This window comes from Chlamydotis macqueenii, chromosome 10 (assembly GCF_036417535.1).
Source record: "Chlamydotis macqueenii isolate bChlMac1 chromosome 10, bChlMac1.mat, whole genome shotgun sequence".
NCBI lineage: Eukaryota > Metazoa > Chordata > Aves > Otidiformes > Otididae > Chlamydotis > Chlamydotis macqueenii.
The window spans coordinates 21,577,821-21,592,237 of NC_141565.1; the positions used below are offsets into that span (position 1 = coordinate 21,577,821).

At 47.7% G+C, this 14,417-nt stretch overlaps 1 protein-coding gene across 1 annotated transcript in view; it reads left to right on the plus strand.

The window, feature by feature from the left end:
* ITPR1 (inositol 1,4,5-trisphosphate receptor type 1) overlaps positions 1–14,417 on the plus strand; it is a 167,873-nt gene that overhangs the window by 112,243 nt on the left and 41,213 nt on the right. The window contains exons 44-45 of the mRNA XM_086756031.1: positions 11,700–11,880; positions 12,506–12,759. Of these exons, the coding sequence (XP_086612157.1) occupies positions 11,700–11,880; positions 12,506–12,759 (435 nt within the window). The remainder of the gene's footprint in view (positions 1–11,699; positions 11,881–12,505; positions 12,760–14,417) is intronic.

Below are 14,417 nucleotides of genomic sequence, written 5' to 3' on the forward strand. Positions count from 1 at the left end.
GATGCACTTGTCATTGTGAAAGTGGACCGAGCCAAACTGGCCGGCTTTGTGAGGTCTAACACAGTTTGTCTTCATGTCACAATTTCATTATTAGCAGCTCTTGATTTATAGTGTTCCAGGCAAGTTCATTCTGTGCTCTGTCTGGATAATTTTTACTGGACTTAAATTGCTTATTTCTCCAGGTCTTTGAGAACAGGAGACTGGTGGGATGGGACAGGTTATGTAAAAAGGCTTTTTGGCAGCAAAGCCAGAAATGTGTCACCACTGCCTGGCATTTTCTTAACTCCAGGTTTTCACACGGGAAATGAGTTCGGCCTGGAGTTAAGCAAAAGGTTTTTACTGACACACAGGAACTGGCACGTGGTGATGGTAATACGGTTAATAGTGGGAGTTCCCGGGTAACTCCCATGGGCTGCAGTGGGAGAACGGATCTCCGTGATGCCAGGAAGGGATAACTGGAATAGGTGTTACAGTTTCATTAGGTACACGCGGGGCCAATATGAAGGCTAGGCAAAGTAGGTGGTTGCCAACTCTAGCAGAAAAACAAATCTAGAAATATTGCTTATTATAAATGCAAGGAGTTGCTTTTATTATATTGTTAAGAAAATTAATGTGGAGGAGAAGCAGGACAAGAAAACATACTCCCAGTTTGCCTTAGGAAAGAGGTGAGGGCGGTGGTATATGGCAGACTGAATCCATGCTGCTCTGTGTTTTGCTGTAGGGGTGAACTAAATTCAGTATTCTGGGAGAAAGACAGGTCTTTGCCCACTTAGAGCTGTCTGGATGGAAACTTTTCCAGGTTATTTTTAGTTTTTGGAATTCACTTAGGAATGCTATCAGGTTCTTTGGTAGCAGAGATGCTGATGAAAGTGTCGCAGCTGTGTCCGGTGAGCTTGTGGCTCCTGCTTAGCAGGGGCTCCTTTTATTTTATTTTTTTTTTTTTTTTTTTTTTTTTTTGGTGGGAAGCCTGCCCTCATTTGTAAGGAGACAGAAGCAGAGGTGGAACCGCAGGGTCAAAACTGGACAACAAATTAACTTGACAAATGCTGCAGCTCACTGAACTGAGAATTACGTAAACCCCTTTATTAATTTATATAACCCTCAGCATCCACCTCGAGAGCGCTGGCATCAGCAGTTCTGCACGGAGCAGCCGGGGGGGATGCCCCACGCTCTCCTCTGAAATGACGAGGGGCGAGCATTCCCTGCATCCGAGGTGCTGCCGGCTGGCACATGGCACCTGTTTCCCCGGGGTGCTGGCTTGGGTGAGCTTTGCTGGAGCTTGCTGCTGCTTGTAGGTCCACTGCATGTAGAGCTACATCTCCTTCAGAAGAGAGGAGAGCTTGGTCTGTTCCCTACACACACTGCAACATGACAGATTTTCCTGTTAAAGCCACCCAGCAAGTGAATGACAGTGGAGGAAATTGCTGAGGACTTCTCCTGCCATGGTTGTCTCTCATCTGCCAAATAAAAATTACATGCGCTGTTACTCTACCTCACCTCTGTGCAGTTTCAGGTTTCCTTGGTCGGTGGAAGTTAATGGCAAGTAAAGTCCCTTATGTAACCGCCTCTCCATGGAGACTTCGGTCTGCTCGCTTAATTAGGGATCTTCTCAAAAGTTAGATTGCGTGACAAATTACTCACATGCTCATGTTGGTATTTTCAGCAGGGGAAGGTGAAATGAGGTTGATGGCATCGGTTTAGTTTCAGGCGTTTTTATATGTGCTACCCCAAAGTGACGTGATGCAGGGCTACCACTTGCAAGTGCACTGGTGCCTTCCTTCCCCCTTCATCCACGGTTCTTCCCGAGATGGGCTGCAAGCATGGAGGAGGAGGTGATGGGAGTCGTACCTCAGCAAAAGCTGATTATTTTCCAGCAGAGGAGTGGAATTTGCTCCTAGATTGAAGGCATCTGAGCAGAGTCGCTGGTCCTGCACAGGGGATGATGATGGTATATGTGAATAGATCAGCTGAAGATCACATGAGGACCAGGGCCCACCACAGCGAGGCGTAGCACTAGGGAGCCTGTGGTGGTGAACCGAAGGGTCATGCCTCCATCACAGCATGGCAAGAGCAAATCAGCGCTGAGCCAGGGCTTGGAGCTCACCATGTGTATCTGAGGCTCCTTTGAGATGCGACTGTACAAAAAAACCACGTGGCTTCACGTTGCTTTAACTTCCAGAGCTCTTCCGTTTGGCCTGCAAAGAGGAGCCGTGCGTTTCGTGTGGCCTCCTTTAAGTGCTTGTTAGAGTTCAGGGCTACGGCCGCATGGAATCGTTCTGCTCATTGCAGAACTACGCGGGGGGCTCCGAACAAGTGAGAGACCAGAAATCACAGCAGCCAGCTCCTTATTAGTCTGGTTTAGTGGGAAATACTGCTTTGGGTAAAATACTGGGCTGATGCGACCGTCCTGTCTGCAGCTCAGTGTTCTGGTTCTTGCACTGTAGATGGATTTGGGCTTGGTTCTGAATTTTCTCCTCATGCGTGGCCACCAGTAAGAAAACTCCAGCATGGTGAATTGTGGTCTCCTTTGTTGACCTCAGTGCCTCAAACTGCCCAGAGATTATCGATAGTTAGTAAATAATTGCAGAATTGATGCAGGAGGAGTTGAGTCCAGAGCCATCCAATTCTTGTTCATGATTCTGGCACTTGGGAAAGAAACCAAGTGAACTGGGGCACTGCCCGGCAAGCGGGGAGATGGGGCTCACTCCTGCGGACACCTACTGACGGAGCCGTAACTTGGAGGGAGATCTGTGTCCTTCCGCTTGCTGTAGCACTGGCCGTGAAGTGCTGTGACAAAAGTGGAAGGAAAAGTGATGCTAAAAAGGTCAACAGTGAAATAGCTGGAGCCAGGCAGCCCATTTAATTTTTTTTTTTTTTTTCACTCTCCCTGTTGTCCTAAATGTGTCCTGTCCTATTCTGTTGCCGAAACGCAGGTTCTTTATCTCCATGACTGCAATTGCCTGTCGAAATTGGGAGAAAGTTTTACAAAATGGTACAAAAGTATTGGTGATATGAGACGTAGCTTTAGTGACACGATGGTGCTTTAGGGTTTGTGGCTTGGACTAAAACCAGATTCACTACTTACCAAAATTTGCAGCAGTCACGGGTATCTGTGAGCACACGGAATTTCACGTGGTGGTAAGTGCTTCAGAGGCAAGAACATCTTTGAATCGCTGAACTCTTGTAAATAGCACTTGAGAACTTTTGGTTGTTGATTAAAAAAAAGTCTCGTAATTTCTAGTGATTGTGTACAACAGGCAGAATTCTTTGATAAAGGAGATCTTTTTTGCATTGTTTTAATGATGACTCTTTACGAAATGACTGCAAAACCGGCAAGCTGTTGGTATGTATTAAGTAGTCACTATGTGTTTCACCATTTTAATGAGTTTTTCTTCAGTTAAAATACACCTTTTTCCTTTTTTTTTACATTCTGTGTATGTTACTTCAGAACAGGACATAAAAAAAAAAGTAAATGTTGGTAAGGACCTAGATAGATCATCATGTTCAGCTGTGGGCAGTGATTTTGTCCTTTAGTGAAAGAGTGCCCTCTCCAAAATGAAGCTGGCTGCAAATCCAGGCCCTCCTTCACAGCAGTTACCTTAAAAATAAATAAACAAATCAAGACCACTGGACCTGCACTGGCAATTAAGTCAGTGCTGAGGAAATGCATGTCCTGATGCTGTGTTGATGGGCAGCACGTGAGGAGACTCGGGGTGGCAAGCCCCTGGGAGCACGTGGGCGCTTTCACCTGTGTTTTGATGTATTTAGCACAGGGAAGTCTCCGTCATGCTTAGCCATTAGTCACCAGAACGTTCAAAACAAACGAACCCTATTAACGCACGGGGAGACAGAGCCAAAAGCTGCAAGGAATCCCTCCTGCAGAGGTGATTTCAGTTTTACTGGGGGCAGTGAGATGCACAGGTGAGATTGTAACAGTACCACTTCTTGTCTTTCCACCTGAGCTGCAGCTGATGATAATTTTTGAAGTATTTTGGGGCCATTGTATCATAGTGTCTTTCACTCTTTTTGCCCAAAGGAATTTTAATGTTTACATTTTGAGGTGCCTATCTGTGCGATTGAGCAATGTAGGGGGGGGAAAAAGGAGAAGAGGTGCTACAGCAGGGTTCAGCCGCAGTGCCCGTTCCCCAGCCTCGGCAGACTCGTATCGTCTGCGACTGCTGGGTACCACGGGCCTCTCACGTGGCGGTCCTCTCAGCATTCAGGTGAGACCCTGCTATTCCACTGGTGGGATCCAGCTCCAACAAACTTTTAAGATGATCCCTAGCAGGATCCACGTCCTCCGCAAGCAGGCAGAGGCAAGCTAGTCAGAAAAACAAGGTCATGCTGCCTTTTTTTTTTTTTTTTTTTTTTTGGTAAGCACAGGAATCAACAAAGCGATGTTATATAACTTCTATTTATATCCCACTTGCTCACTAGCTGCAGGCATACGAGAGGAGCTGAGAAGGGAATTTAATGAGCTCTCAGGGCTTGCTCACCTTCCAGAGCGGGTAGGAGCCAGCCTGTTTTTTGAAGTGCGTCAGCAAATGAAGCTGGTGGTGGGTGGGTGGTTTGGGTAGGTGGACTGACTTGTTGCTATGGTTTTCTTTAATTCCTCTGTCTCTCAAGAAGATCTTACACATTTTTTTTTTTCTTTTGGGGAGTCTGCAGACTTCCTTGTTTCTCACACCTACACAGGGCTCGCTGGTTGGGTAAGGAAGTGGGATTCATGCTCCTGCCATGCACAGATGAACGGAGTGACCCGGGGGTGCGTGCTCCCACGGGTACGCAGGAGGAGCTCAAATACGGCTCCGTGCTGAAAGTGGGTCAGGCCCCCGGGTCTCCCACGCTTTGGAAGCCATCTGCTCCGTCTGCAGGGGGGTTTAGACCCCAAACCCAGCAGTTGGGTTTCTACTTGTCATTCCCCCAGTGTCCCTTCACCTCCTGGCCTTCGTCCCAGGTCACTTCACTGTCCCGGGGATTTTGTACTGGCTCTGGAAGGGTATGGGGGGACCGTATCTCTGAGCTTACTTTCTCTTTGTGAAATGACTTGAAATTCCATCAAGATTTTAGGTGTTGCAGTAGAAGAACGTGTAGGGTATAAGGGCTCTGCCCCTTGCAACGAGCAGTGCAATTCTGGCACCGTTTCCATTTAAAGCTGGTTAGGAAAGATGAGCGTTTACACAGCTCGGGCTTTGTATCCCCATACCCCTCCAAAAACCTCCTCTGTCAGGCGGGGCGGGATCTCCAGCAAAGAGCAGAACCTTGCGGGACGGCGTGCGGATGCCCATGGCAGAGCAAGTTTGGCTTATTTGTGGAAAATAAGAGCTGGGAAGTCCCCCTTCTGCTTTCAGGACCAAGTTTATTTTACAGTTTGCAAAAAGCAGGCAATTGAGGTGTTTTGGCGGATTTTCCATATGGGTTTATTTCAAACTGTGAAGTATGTTCAGCGTGAAATATTTCAGCTGCCATTTCCGTAAGCTATGCAAGACTAATGATATCTGTCACTCACGCTGCAGAGCAATGGATCTTCAGCGAGCCAGACGTATGAAAGACTTCAGGAAAAGAGGAGGATCGGTGATATTTAAAATAAATGAAGGGGGAGAGAAAGCAAAGTTAGGTTTGGATTTTCTGCAGTGGAAACCCTTGCAGTGTGTTCAGACGAATGTGAAGGGCTGGCGTTTGTACTTAATTCAGCAGCTAAACCACCGCACGGTGCAGTTTCCCTTCAGACGTGGCCGCTTTGAAGCAGTCCAGCTCTAAGAAGCGGTACGGGGGTGGTGAGCTCTTCCCGCAGACGTGAAGTAGCACAGAAGTTTTGCATTAGTTCCTGCTGGCAGCCTGTCCGGATAACCCCAGCAAGTTAACATCCCCATAATCATTTCTAGTGTTGGAATAAAATGTCCTGAGTTGAAGCCAGAGAGCTGATCTTTCTCGTGTATCTGGAGGGACTTTCCTCTGAAATATCCCTGACCAGTCGAGTTCACGGGATATTTTCTGTTCGCTGGCATTAGGGAAATGGGGAGGGAGATGACAACCGTTTGCTTTAATTTGTGAGGTGTTTGCTGGGGCATGACTTTCCCTTATTTATTGGTAATCAAATATTTGTTTTCCTGGGGAATTCTTTGGGATCTGTTCACGTAGTCTGTCAGGGCTCAACGCCTGCGGTCTGTTGGAACAGCTTTGTGAATTCAGAGGGTGAGGCCCAGAAAACCCTCTGTCCTCCGCAGGATGACGGCAAGCTCTGCTTGGGTTCTGCGGCCAAATGCTTCCCTAAAATCAGAGCGCTCTCCTCTGAGGAGGAAGCACGCAGCTGAGCAGATGCATCTTGAACTCCGCGCTTGCTGTTGGCTTTTAGTTGTATTTCTCATTCAGATGGCGCGTACAGCCCAGCCCGCGATCACCGCGTCTGGGGCGGAAAGCCAAGCTGTTCAACGCAGAACAATCAAGCGGTTGTTCCTTTCCCTGGCTGGCGAAACAGCTGTGACTCCGGGGCAGATCCCGCGAGCAGGTAACAGCGTAGGGGAAGGCTTTCCCAGGAAAGGTCACGGCACACCGGCAAAACTGGATAAGGCTTTCCAAGCAGAGTGCTAGAAATATCTGCCTTCAGCTGGTTCCTTTATGTTTTTTTCTGTTTTTTTTCCCCCCATTTAACAATCCCAGGTTGGGCACAGACTCCTCATGAAACTTGTGGGTTAGTTAAATTTCGAGTGGATTATTTTGCTGGGTCTGTGCTCTGAACAGCTTCCACAAAGCTGTCGGTCTGCTGCATATTCCGGCTTCCCTCTCCAAAGATGTCAGCTCTGCTGGTTAAAAAAAAACAGTTTACTGCTGATTGCTGGTGCATGAGACAAGTTAAAGAGCGTTTGTCGTGCCATGTGGATATCCTGCCTCCGTAATCCCACTCCCCTGAACTGCTGGGTAATTAGCAGTTATTGCAAATCATCATTGGAAATCACGTGTGTTCTGTGTCCCAGGTCTGGGAAGGCCAGGCAGGAAGGGAGAAGAGGTGAAGTGGTAATGCTAGGAAATGTGCCTGTTCTGTGCTGATGGGTTTTTAAAATGTGATTCTACAGTCCAGATTGTTAATGATCAGCAATATTTAAGAACATGCCAAAAAATAACCACCACAGAAAATGATACTAATTCTGACTGAAGTGACGGCAAGCAAAATAGTGGTTTCAGTTTAGCAAAAAAGGTAGGTAAACACTTAATAGTGGATGTAAATAATTTGAAGGGGAGAGGATACCAAGTTCCTGGGAATACCTACAGAAGAAACAAAAGTTTGTTGATTTTGTTGGTTGGTTTGTTTGTTTGTTTTTTTTCAAATCAGTGACTGGGAGTTAGTGCCATAAAAAGGCGCTTAATCACATGTTTCTAACAGTTGTTAACTGCTGGACAGACTACAGACAGCCCTAGTTCATCATCTCCGGCGCTTTCCAAGGAAAGATGGGTGCTTTTCTCAAAAACATGCATTGCTGAAGCACAGCTTTGGCCTCGGTTGATGAGCGAGAGCGAGGGGCTGGTGGTGCTCGGAGGTGGGCCAGGCTGCAGCTGATCAACGTGCTGCAGTTTAAACTTGGCCTGCGATTTATTTTCTGGTGAAATCAGTCACTTGGTTTGCAACTTTTATTCTGCAACATGTTTTGCATGGACCAGGGAAATCAAGTTGTAGCTGGTACCATGATGATATTTACTTACCGTCCTCCTTTGGCTCAGAGGCAGGACGCTGGAGGGGCAAAGGTCTAAGAGGGGTCTTATTCTGCTGTGCGTGAGGTTTCTGGTTGGATTTCTTTAGGAGCAGAGTTGGGTGATGGAGAGGAGAAGGAAGGAGAAGTTATTCCACAGGTTTCCTGGTACCTGCTGTTTAACATTAGTTTACTCTGTGCTATTTTAAAAGACCCCCTTGGATGTCAGGAGAAGGAATCTGTGTGGCTGGCTCTGCAGATGTGTGATGCCCATGCTGGGTTCTTCTCCTTCCATCCCCTCAAACCGCACACAGGCTCATCGTAACGCTTGGTGTGTCACACGCCTGTAAAAGCAGCAGCATACTGCTGCTCGCCTAGGGAAACAGTGCACCGCAGAAATATATATATATATATATATATTCTCCAGTCACCTGCCAGTTTTGAACTTGCAAACTTTTACGCAAGAAGATTTTCCCCTTGTTTCTTAACAAAGTTCTTTCCATTGCCCCAAGTTGGCTCTGAATGAGTTTGTGTAGGTGGTGGTTGCTGCGTCTTTAAAAATGGTTGAGAACTCTTTGTGTGATGTCCTTGTGCGTGGTGAGCGTAGCTGTCACATCAGAAGCTTGTGCATGTCATATGCGGATGTTTTTGAGTTTATTTCATCCTGTAGCTGTGTAATTAATTGATAATCTTACATCAGAGAAGTCTTGGTTCATGTCATGGGCAGGTTGCTGTCCTCTGGAGATGCGCTGCATCTCACTGAGGTGCGTGTCCTTGTAAAGCTGTTTACTGAATCTGGCATTCATAGCGCAAACCTCATGATCTCCTGTGTGTCATGTGGTGTCTCTTCTTTCATGGCAAAGTCTGCCAACAGCCGCTAACAAAACACAGTTCAATTAAAATACGGTTTCATACTGCGTGATTCTACCGCCCCAAGAGCAGGGAACTGGGCCACTGCCAGCGCCGCGAGGGTGAGATGAGGCTTGTATCTTCGCTTGCCTTTCAGGGAGCTTTTCCTCTGGTACCCCATACTGGGATAGCCAGGTATGCCGCACATAACCAGTATGTTACGCGTCATGGCTCCCTGCCCTACGGAAGGTTTCTAGGAGATCACAAGTCCCAGCTTGGTGGTGGCTAAATCAGCAGGGTCTTGCTGGGAGATGAGGAGCCGGTCTGGGAACATTCAAGGCCAGGCTGGATGGGGCTCTGAGCAACCCAATCTGGTTGGAGATGTCCCTGCTCCGTGCAGGGGGGTCGGACTGGATGGGCTTTGAAGGTCCCTTCCAACCCCAACCATTCTGTGATTCTCTGCCCGGTGCGCAGCGAGGGCAGGACTCTCCCTTGCTGACAAGGCGCTTGGCTTCTGGTTTTGCGTGGGTGGCCCTCAAAGGAACAGCTGGTGTCAAATGCTCCTGTGACAGTGGCACGTTAAAAGCACTATTCCTCAAAAACGTGTGCGAGCAGAGGTTTGCCGTTCTCCTTGTTCCGGGCTGCTCTCCCAGCACACTTGCTCTTTCGGCAGCCTCACTTGTGGTTGCCCAACATCGATGTGCGAGCCAGGACCCTGGCATACGGCAGTCTAAAACGGCCACTCTATTTCCATTTTAAAAAGGGAGATTTTTCCAGTTTTTGCTTTGAGGCTATATCTGTAAATCAATTTTTGGATTTCTGTCATAGTTATCGCCACCAATTACCTGCTGGAGCACAACTTGCAAGATCACACCTCTTAAAATATAGTATCTTTAGTAGCTGGCATGTGGCTGATTCAGAAGTGTGAAGGTGTTAGGCATCCTGACCTAAACTGAAACAATCATTTTGTGACAACCCTTGAACGTATGCACAGCACGCCCAAGAAAGCTTTACTGGAAATGTTTGTTTCATTTGTTTTTTTTTCTCTGAAGTACAGTGGAAAGTCAGTTAAGAAGCTTGAAAAGACAACAAACATCAAGCCTCTCAGCAAATAACAATTACTCCTGTACAAGATGTTTCTTCAGTGTGGTTCGTTAAATAAAGCTTTTCCTTCACGGCTGCTTCATCGCAGGGAAACCCCTCCTGTGCAGGCTCTTGAGATGTGCAGCCAGGTAGCAGCCCTCACCCACCTGAGGAGCAAATAGCTCTGTTTCTCAGAAAGCGGTTACCCGTTCTAGAGCCGATGGTTTACGCGGGTTCTGTCTGTAAAGCGGTGTTACTGGTATGCTCGTTGTGTAATATTAGTAGAGCAAAATTTTCAAGGTGCAACTTAGATGCAAACTCTTCCTCTGTCTCTACTTGTAGGCACCGTGTAAGAGGCCGTGCTTCGAAGGGTTGGCTGGCTGAATAACCCAGCCTGGGTTTGGTTGCTGGTCAGCAGCTCAGGGAGACCGTGTTGATGCCTCTCTTCGTCGCGATTGTAGTTTGGTATCCTGTCCACTGAGTCTGGTCAGGTCACAGAACAAGTTTAGAATAAAAAAATACCTGGATGAGTAAACTGTCATTGAGAAAAAGATGGTTTTGTTTGGGTATGTTTTATGAGAAAACATTGAAATTCTTAATATGAAGTATTGGATTAGAGAATAATTCTGCAAATGCTCTTAAACAAATGGGGCACCCAAACCATCTTGTGTCACATCACAGGGCCCAGTGCAGTTTTCCTGGCAGCAGTTTTTAGTAGTAGGCATCTCTTGCAGGGCTCTGGCCTGTCTGTTGGACGAGGCTGTTCGAGTGGATGTCAGAGAAGGTACCAGCGTGCCTGGCTTTGCAGACGAGCGATGCCCGTGCCAGGTTTTTCCTCCTTTCCCTCCTCTCTGTTATCCACTGGAAGTGAGAATGAACTCTTCGGAGTTTACCTGGGATGCTCTGGGCGGGTGGAAGGTGTTGCAGTGGTGGGAGGGATATCTCGTGTGAGTATTGACCAACTTCTTTAAATAGCAGCGCTCCTCCTCTGTCTGTAATCAAAGATGCAACTTTATTAGGGTTTCAAAGTCATTCGGCGCTGCTCTGACTGCAGCTGCTTGGGAGCGATCAAAGGCAGCGTCCCAGAGACGGCCTCGTGTGCTCCGCTTCGCGGAAAAGCGGGCAGGATGTATTGCTATTCCCATTTTAATTTGTTTTTTCAATAAATCAGCCTTCATTCCTATTCATCGTGTAAAGCTGTTGGGTCGTGAGCCGCTGCAGAATGCTAACTAATTTCATAATGCTCTGCATAAGGTGACCCACTTACAAGTTCATCCCTCAGTCGTGTTGAAGCTCTGGTCCTGATTTATGTAACGGCATATTGGTTTCATCAGGAGTTGTCTGATCGCTCGCTGTGTTGGCTCCTCTGTGACCTGTACATGATTTGTATTCTCCTCAATTTTAGGGAGAACTTTCTGTCTCTGTGCACATATGGGCAGAAGAACATTAATAAACCTTTTAAAAGTAGTCAGCGCTTTCAGTTTTTCTGTCACGTAAAGATATATTAGAGGAGGAATTAAAAGGAGTTTGAAGAAGTCTGTGGCAGACGGGGCAGTGGAAAGCTAGCACGAAGTGTCCCTCATTGCCTTGCCCTGCTTGTACGTTTTTGGACTGTGATTAACATTGACCATCGCTCGTTATGAGTCACAGCCCCTCTGATTTGAGGGCAGGAAGGCAGGACAGTTATTTTTTCCTCTGTATTTTGCTCATACTCTTCAGTTTCTGAACTGAGAATCAAATTATAATTCCATTGTCCTTACTTTACCTTAATTCATTGTTCTTACCTTACCTTAATTCTGTTGTTGAGAGAAGTGTGCTGCTTTAAATGTGTGAGGGCTAGCATGGTTTATTCCACTCACTTGAAAAATAGAGCTGGAAGTTGTTTGTGAGGGAGCTAACATAGATGAGGCACTTGGGCTTCCTTAACAATCAAGTACGGGTCTCTGTTCTCCAGGTTTTGGTTTACGGAAAACTAATTAACCTCTCCGTCCTTCAGGGTGTCACACGGTGCAGAAAGGTGAAACAATCTGTATTCAGACCTGCGTATGAAGGTACAGAGCCTGTTCCGGTTTTCTCTTGCAGCATTCATTCTTCTGCCGACTGACGGAAGATAAGAAATCTGAAAAGTTCTTTAAGGTTTTTTATGATCGCATGAAAGTGGCACAGCAAGAAATCAAGGCTACTGTCACAGTCAACACCAGTGACTTAGGAAATAAGAAGAAAGACGAAGACTCAGACAGAGATGTACCGAGCAGGAAGAGAGGTAATCCCCGGTTGTTCCGTTTCTGAGGTGACAAGGGAGTAAAATGCTGTGTTTTGAACTCGTTTCAACTGATGCAATAATGCTCTGATCTCTGATCCCACAGAGCAAAGTTCAGAGATCAGTGGTGCCCTGGCTCAGGATTTCAAGAGCTTCATCCCCTCTTCATCCATTTGTGAGGTGGTGCTATTGAAATGATGAAAAGTGTTTCTGAGATGAGACTCTGCCGCCTTGTCTGTCGTGACAAGCTGCCCAAATCTGATCCGTAGTAACGACCCTGGACTGTGGGTTGTGGTCAGTGCACTCTCTAACAATAAGTGGAGAAATCCTCATTTCCTTCTATAGCAGGTCCTTTCATCGTAACTCCTGGTAGTGCTAGATGTGTGTGCCCTAACCAATTAATACCAGAGTTGATAACTTTAATGTGGTTCGCATAGAAGGCATGAAGCGAGTGACGTGATAGCCTTCTAAACTCGAGACCCTCACATCACACTAAACGTACTTACCGGAAAGAACTGATGATGAGTAGCTGGCCTGCGCGTGAAACTGCAATGGGAAACGTGGAAACAGACTTTTCTGGTCCCCTTTGCTCAGTTTCCTAAGGAAGATCTGTTCCTGTGTGTTTTAGTGAGAGAACCTATGACCCAAATCACTGAGGAGGTCCGGGATCAGTTACTGGAGGCCTCTGCAGCGACCAGGAAGGCTTACAACGCGTACCGGAGGGAGGCTGATCCTGACGACCACTATTCGCCAGGAGAAGGAGCGCAGGCTGCGGCGGACAAGAGCAAGGATGACCTGGAGATGAGTGCTGTGATCTCAATAATGCAGCCCATCCTCCGCTTCTTACAGCTGCTCTGCGAAAACCACAATCGGGATTTGCAGGTACGGCCTGGTGCAGTCACTGCCGTCACGTCGGTCTTGCTAATCCTGTGCCTTTTTTACGTTGATACGTGACTGGCTGTTTTCTTTGGCCTTGGAGATCATCCAAGAAAAGTATTTATGCCTTGCTGGACAAATACAGGGAAGTGCAGTTATCCAGTGTTCAGTGGTCTTTTCAATGTGTGTAGAAGGGTGGGATTAACACTGGATGTGGCTTTTGAAAAGTACAGTACTTAAAGCGAGCAAGTGTTCTGCTCTGAAGTTACTGACCTGCTTTTGAGAGGGAAAGGAAAGGAAAAAAAAAAAGTAATGTAGGAAAATAGAGTGAGCACTGGGACTTGGGTTCCAGCAGCCCTCAAGCATGTGCTTGCCTTCCAGTGAACAGCTTCCCATGGGTTTTCGTGGACCTGTTCACGTGCATTAGTGTTGAACACATGGAGGTGGAACCATAGAATCACAGAATGGTGTGGGTTGGCAAGGACCTTTGAAGCCCACCCAGTCCAACCCCCCCTGCAAGAAGCAGGGACATCTCCAACCACATCAGGTTGCTCAGAGCCCCAGCCCACATGGCCTGGGATGTTTCCAGGGATGGGGCATCCACCGCCTCTCTGGGCAACCTGTTCCAGGAAAATGTCGTCTGGAGTTGCATCTGGTGAGGGACACAAGGGGCACCAAGAAGGGTTTCCAGGTTGTATCCACAGCAGAAGGAGACTAGGGAGAGCATGGGTCCACAGCTGAATGGGGCAGAGGCCCTGGTGATAAAGGGCATGGAGAAGGCCAAGGTGCTCAATGCCACCTCTGCCTTGCTCTTTACTGGTAACACCGGCCTTCACAAACCCTGATCGCTGAAACCAGAGGAGAGGTCTGGAGCAAGGGAGACTTATCTTTGGGGAAGGAGCATTGAGGTAGGAAACATTTAAACCAGCTGGATGTGCAGAAGTCCACGGTGCCTGGTGGGATGCTCCAGGCCCTCTGTGGAGTGGTGGGCCCAGTCCTGGGCTCCCGACTCTGAAGGGAGCCTCAAAGATGACGAAGGGACTGGGGCATCTGATGGGCAAGGAGAAGTCAGGCTGGAGAGGAGAAGGCTCCAGGGATCTCACCCGTGTCTGTAAATACCCGATGGTGGGACGTGAGGAGGATGGAGCCAGGCTCTGCTCAGTGCTGCCCCGTGACAGGGCGAGGGGGGTTGGACGAGACAGTTCCCAAAGGTTCCTGCGATGTTCTGTGATGTTTGTATAGTTTGAAATAGCGAGCCCAGAACTTGTACATTAGCAGTCTTCTCTAGCGCGTGCCTCCGCAGGAGATAAGACTTTTTGCTTACAAAGGGCCTGCAATTAGCGTGATTTTTGTTCAGTGTAACCACTGCTGGATTAGAACGGAACGCAGGCGAGGCGCTAGCGCGATGCGGTACAATGCTCTAAATGCCCTCAGAAAGGAGGAATAATTGCCGTGATTGCGTATTGTCGTACGGCACGCCAGAAGTGTCGGACCCCGCGTGAGCGCTTTTCAGAGCTGCCAAATGGCTTCCGCTGAACTGGAATGCCCCGCTGCTGGCAGGATGTGAAATCAGATCTGCGTGGCAGTGCTCCTCTGCTAGGAACCTGGCGTTCTTCTAGCGTTTATGGGTGCCAGGGTTACGCATATCAGGGTTTCTCCCAATT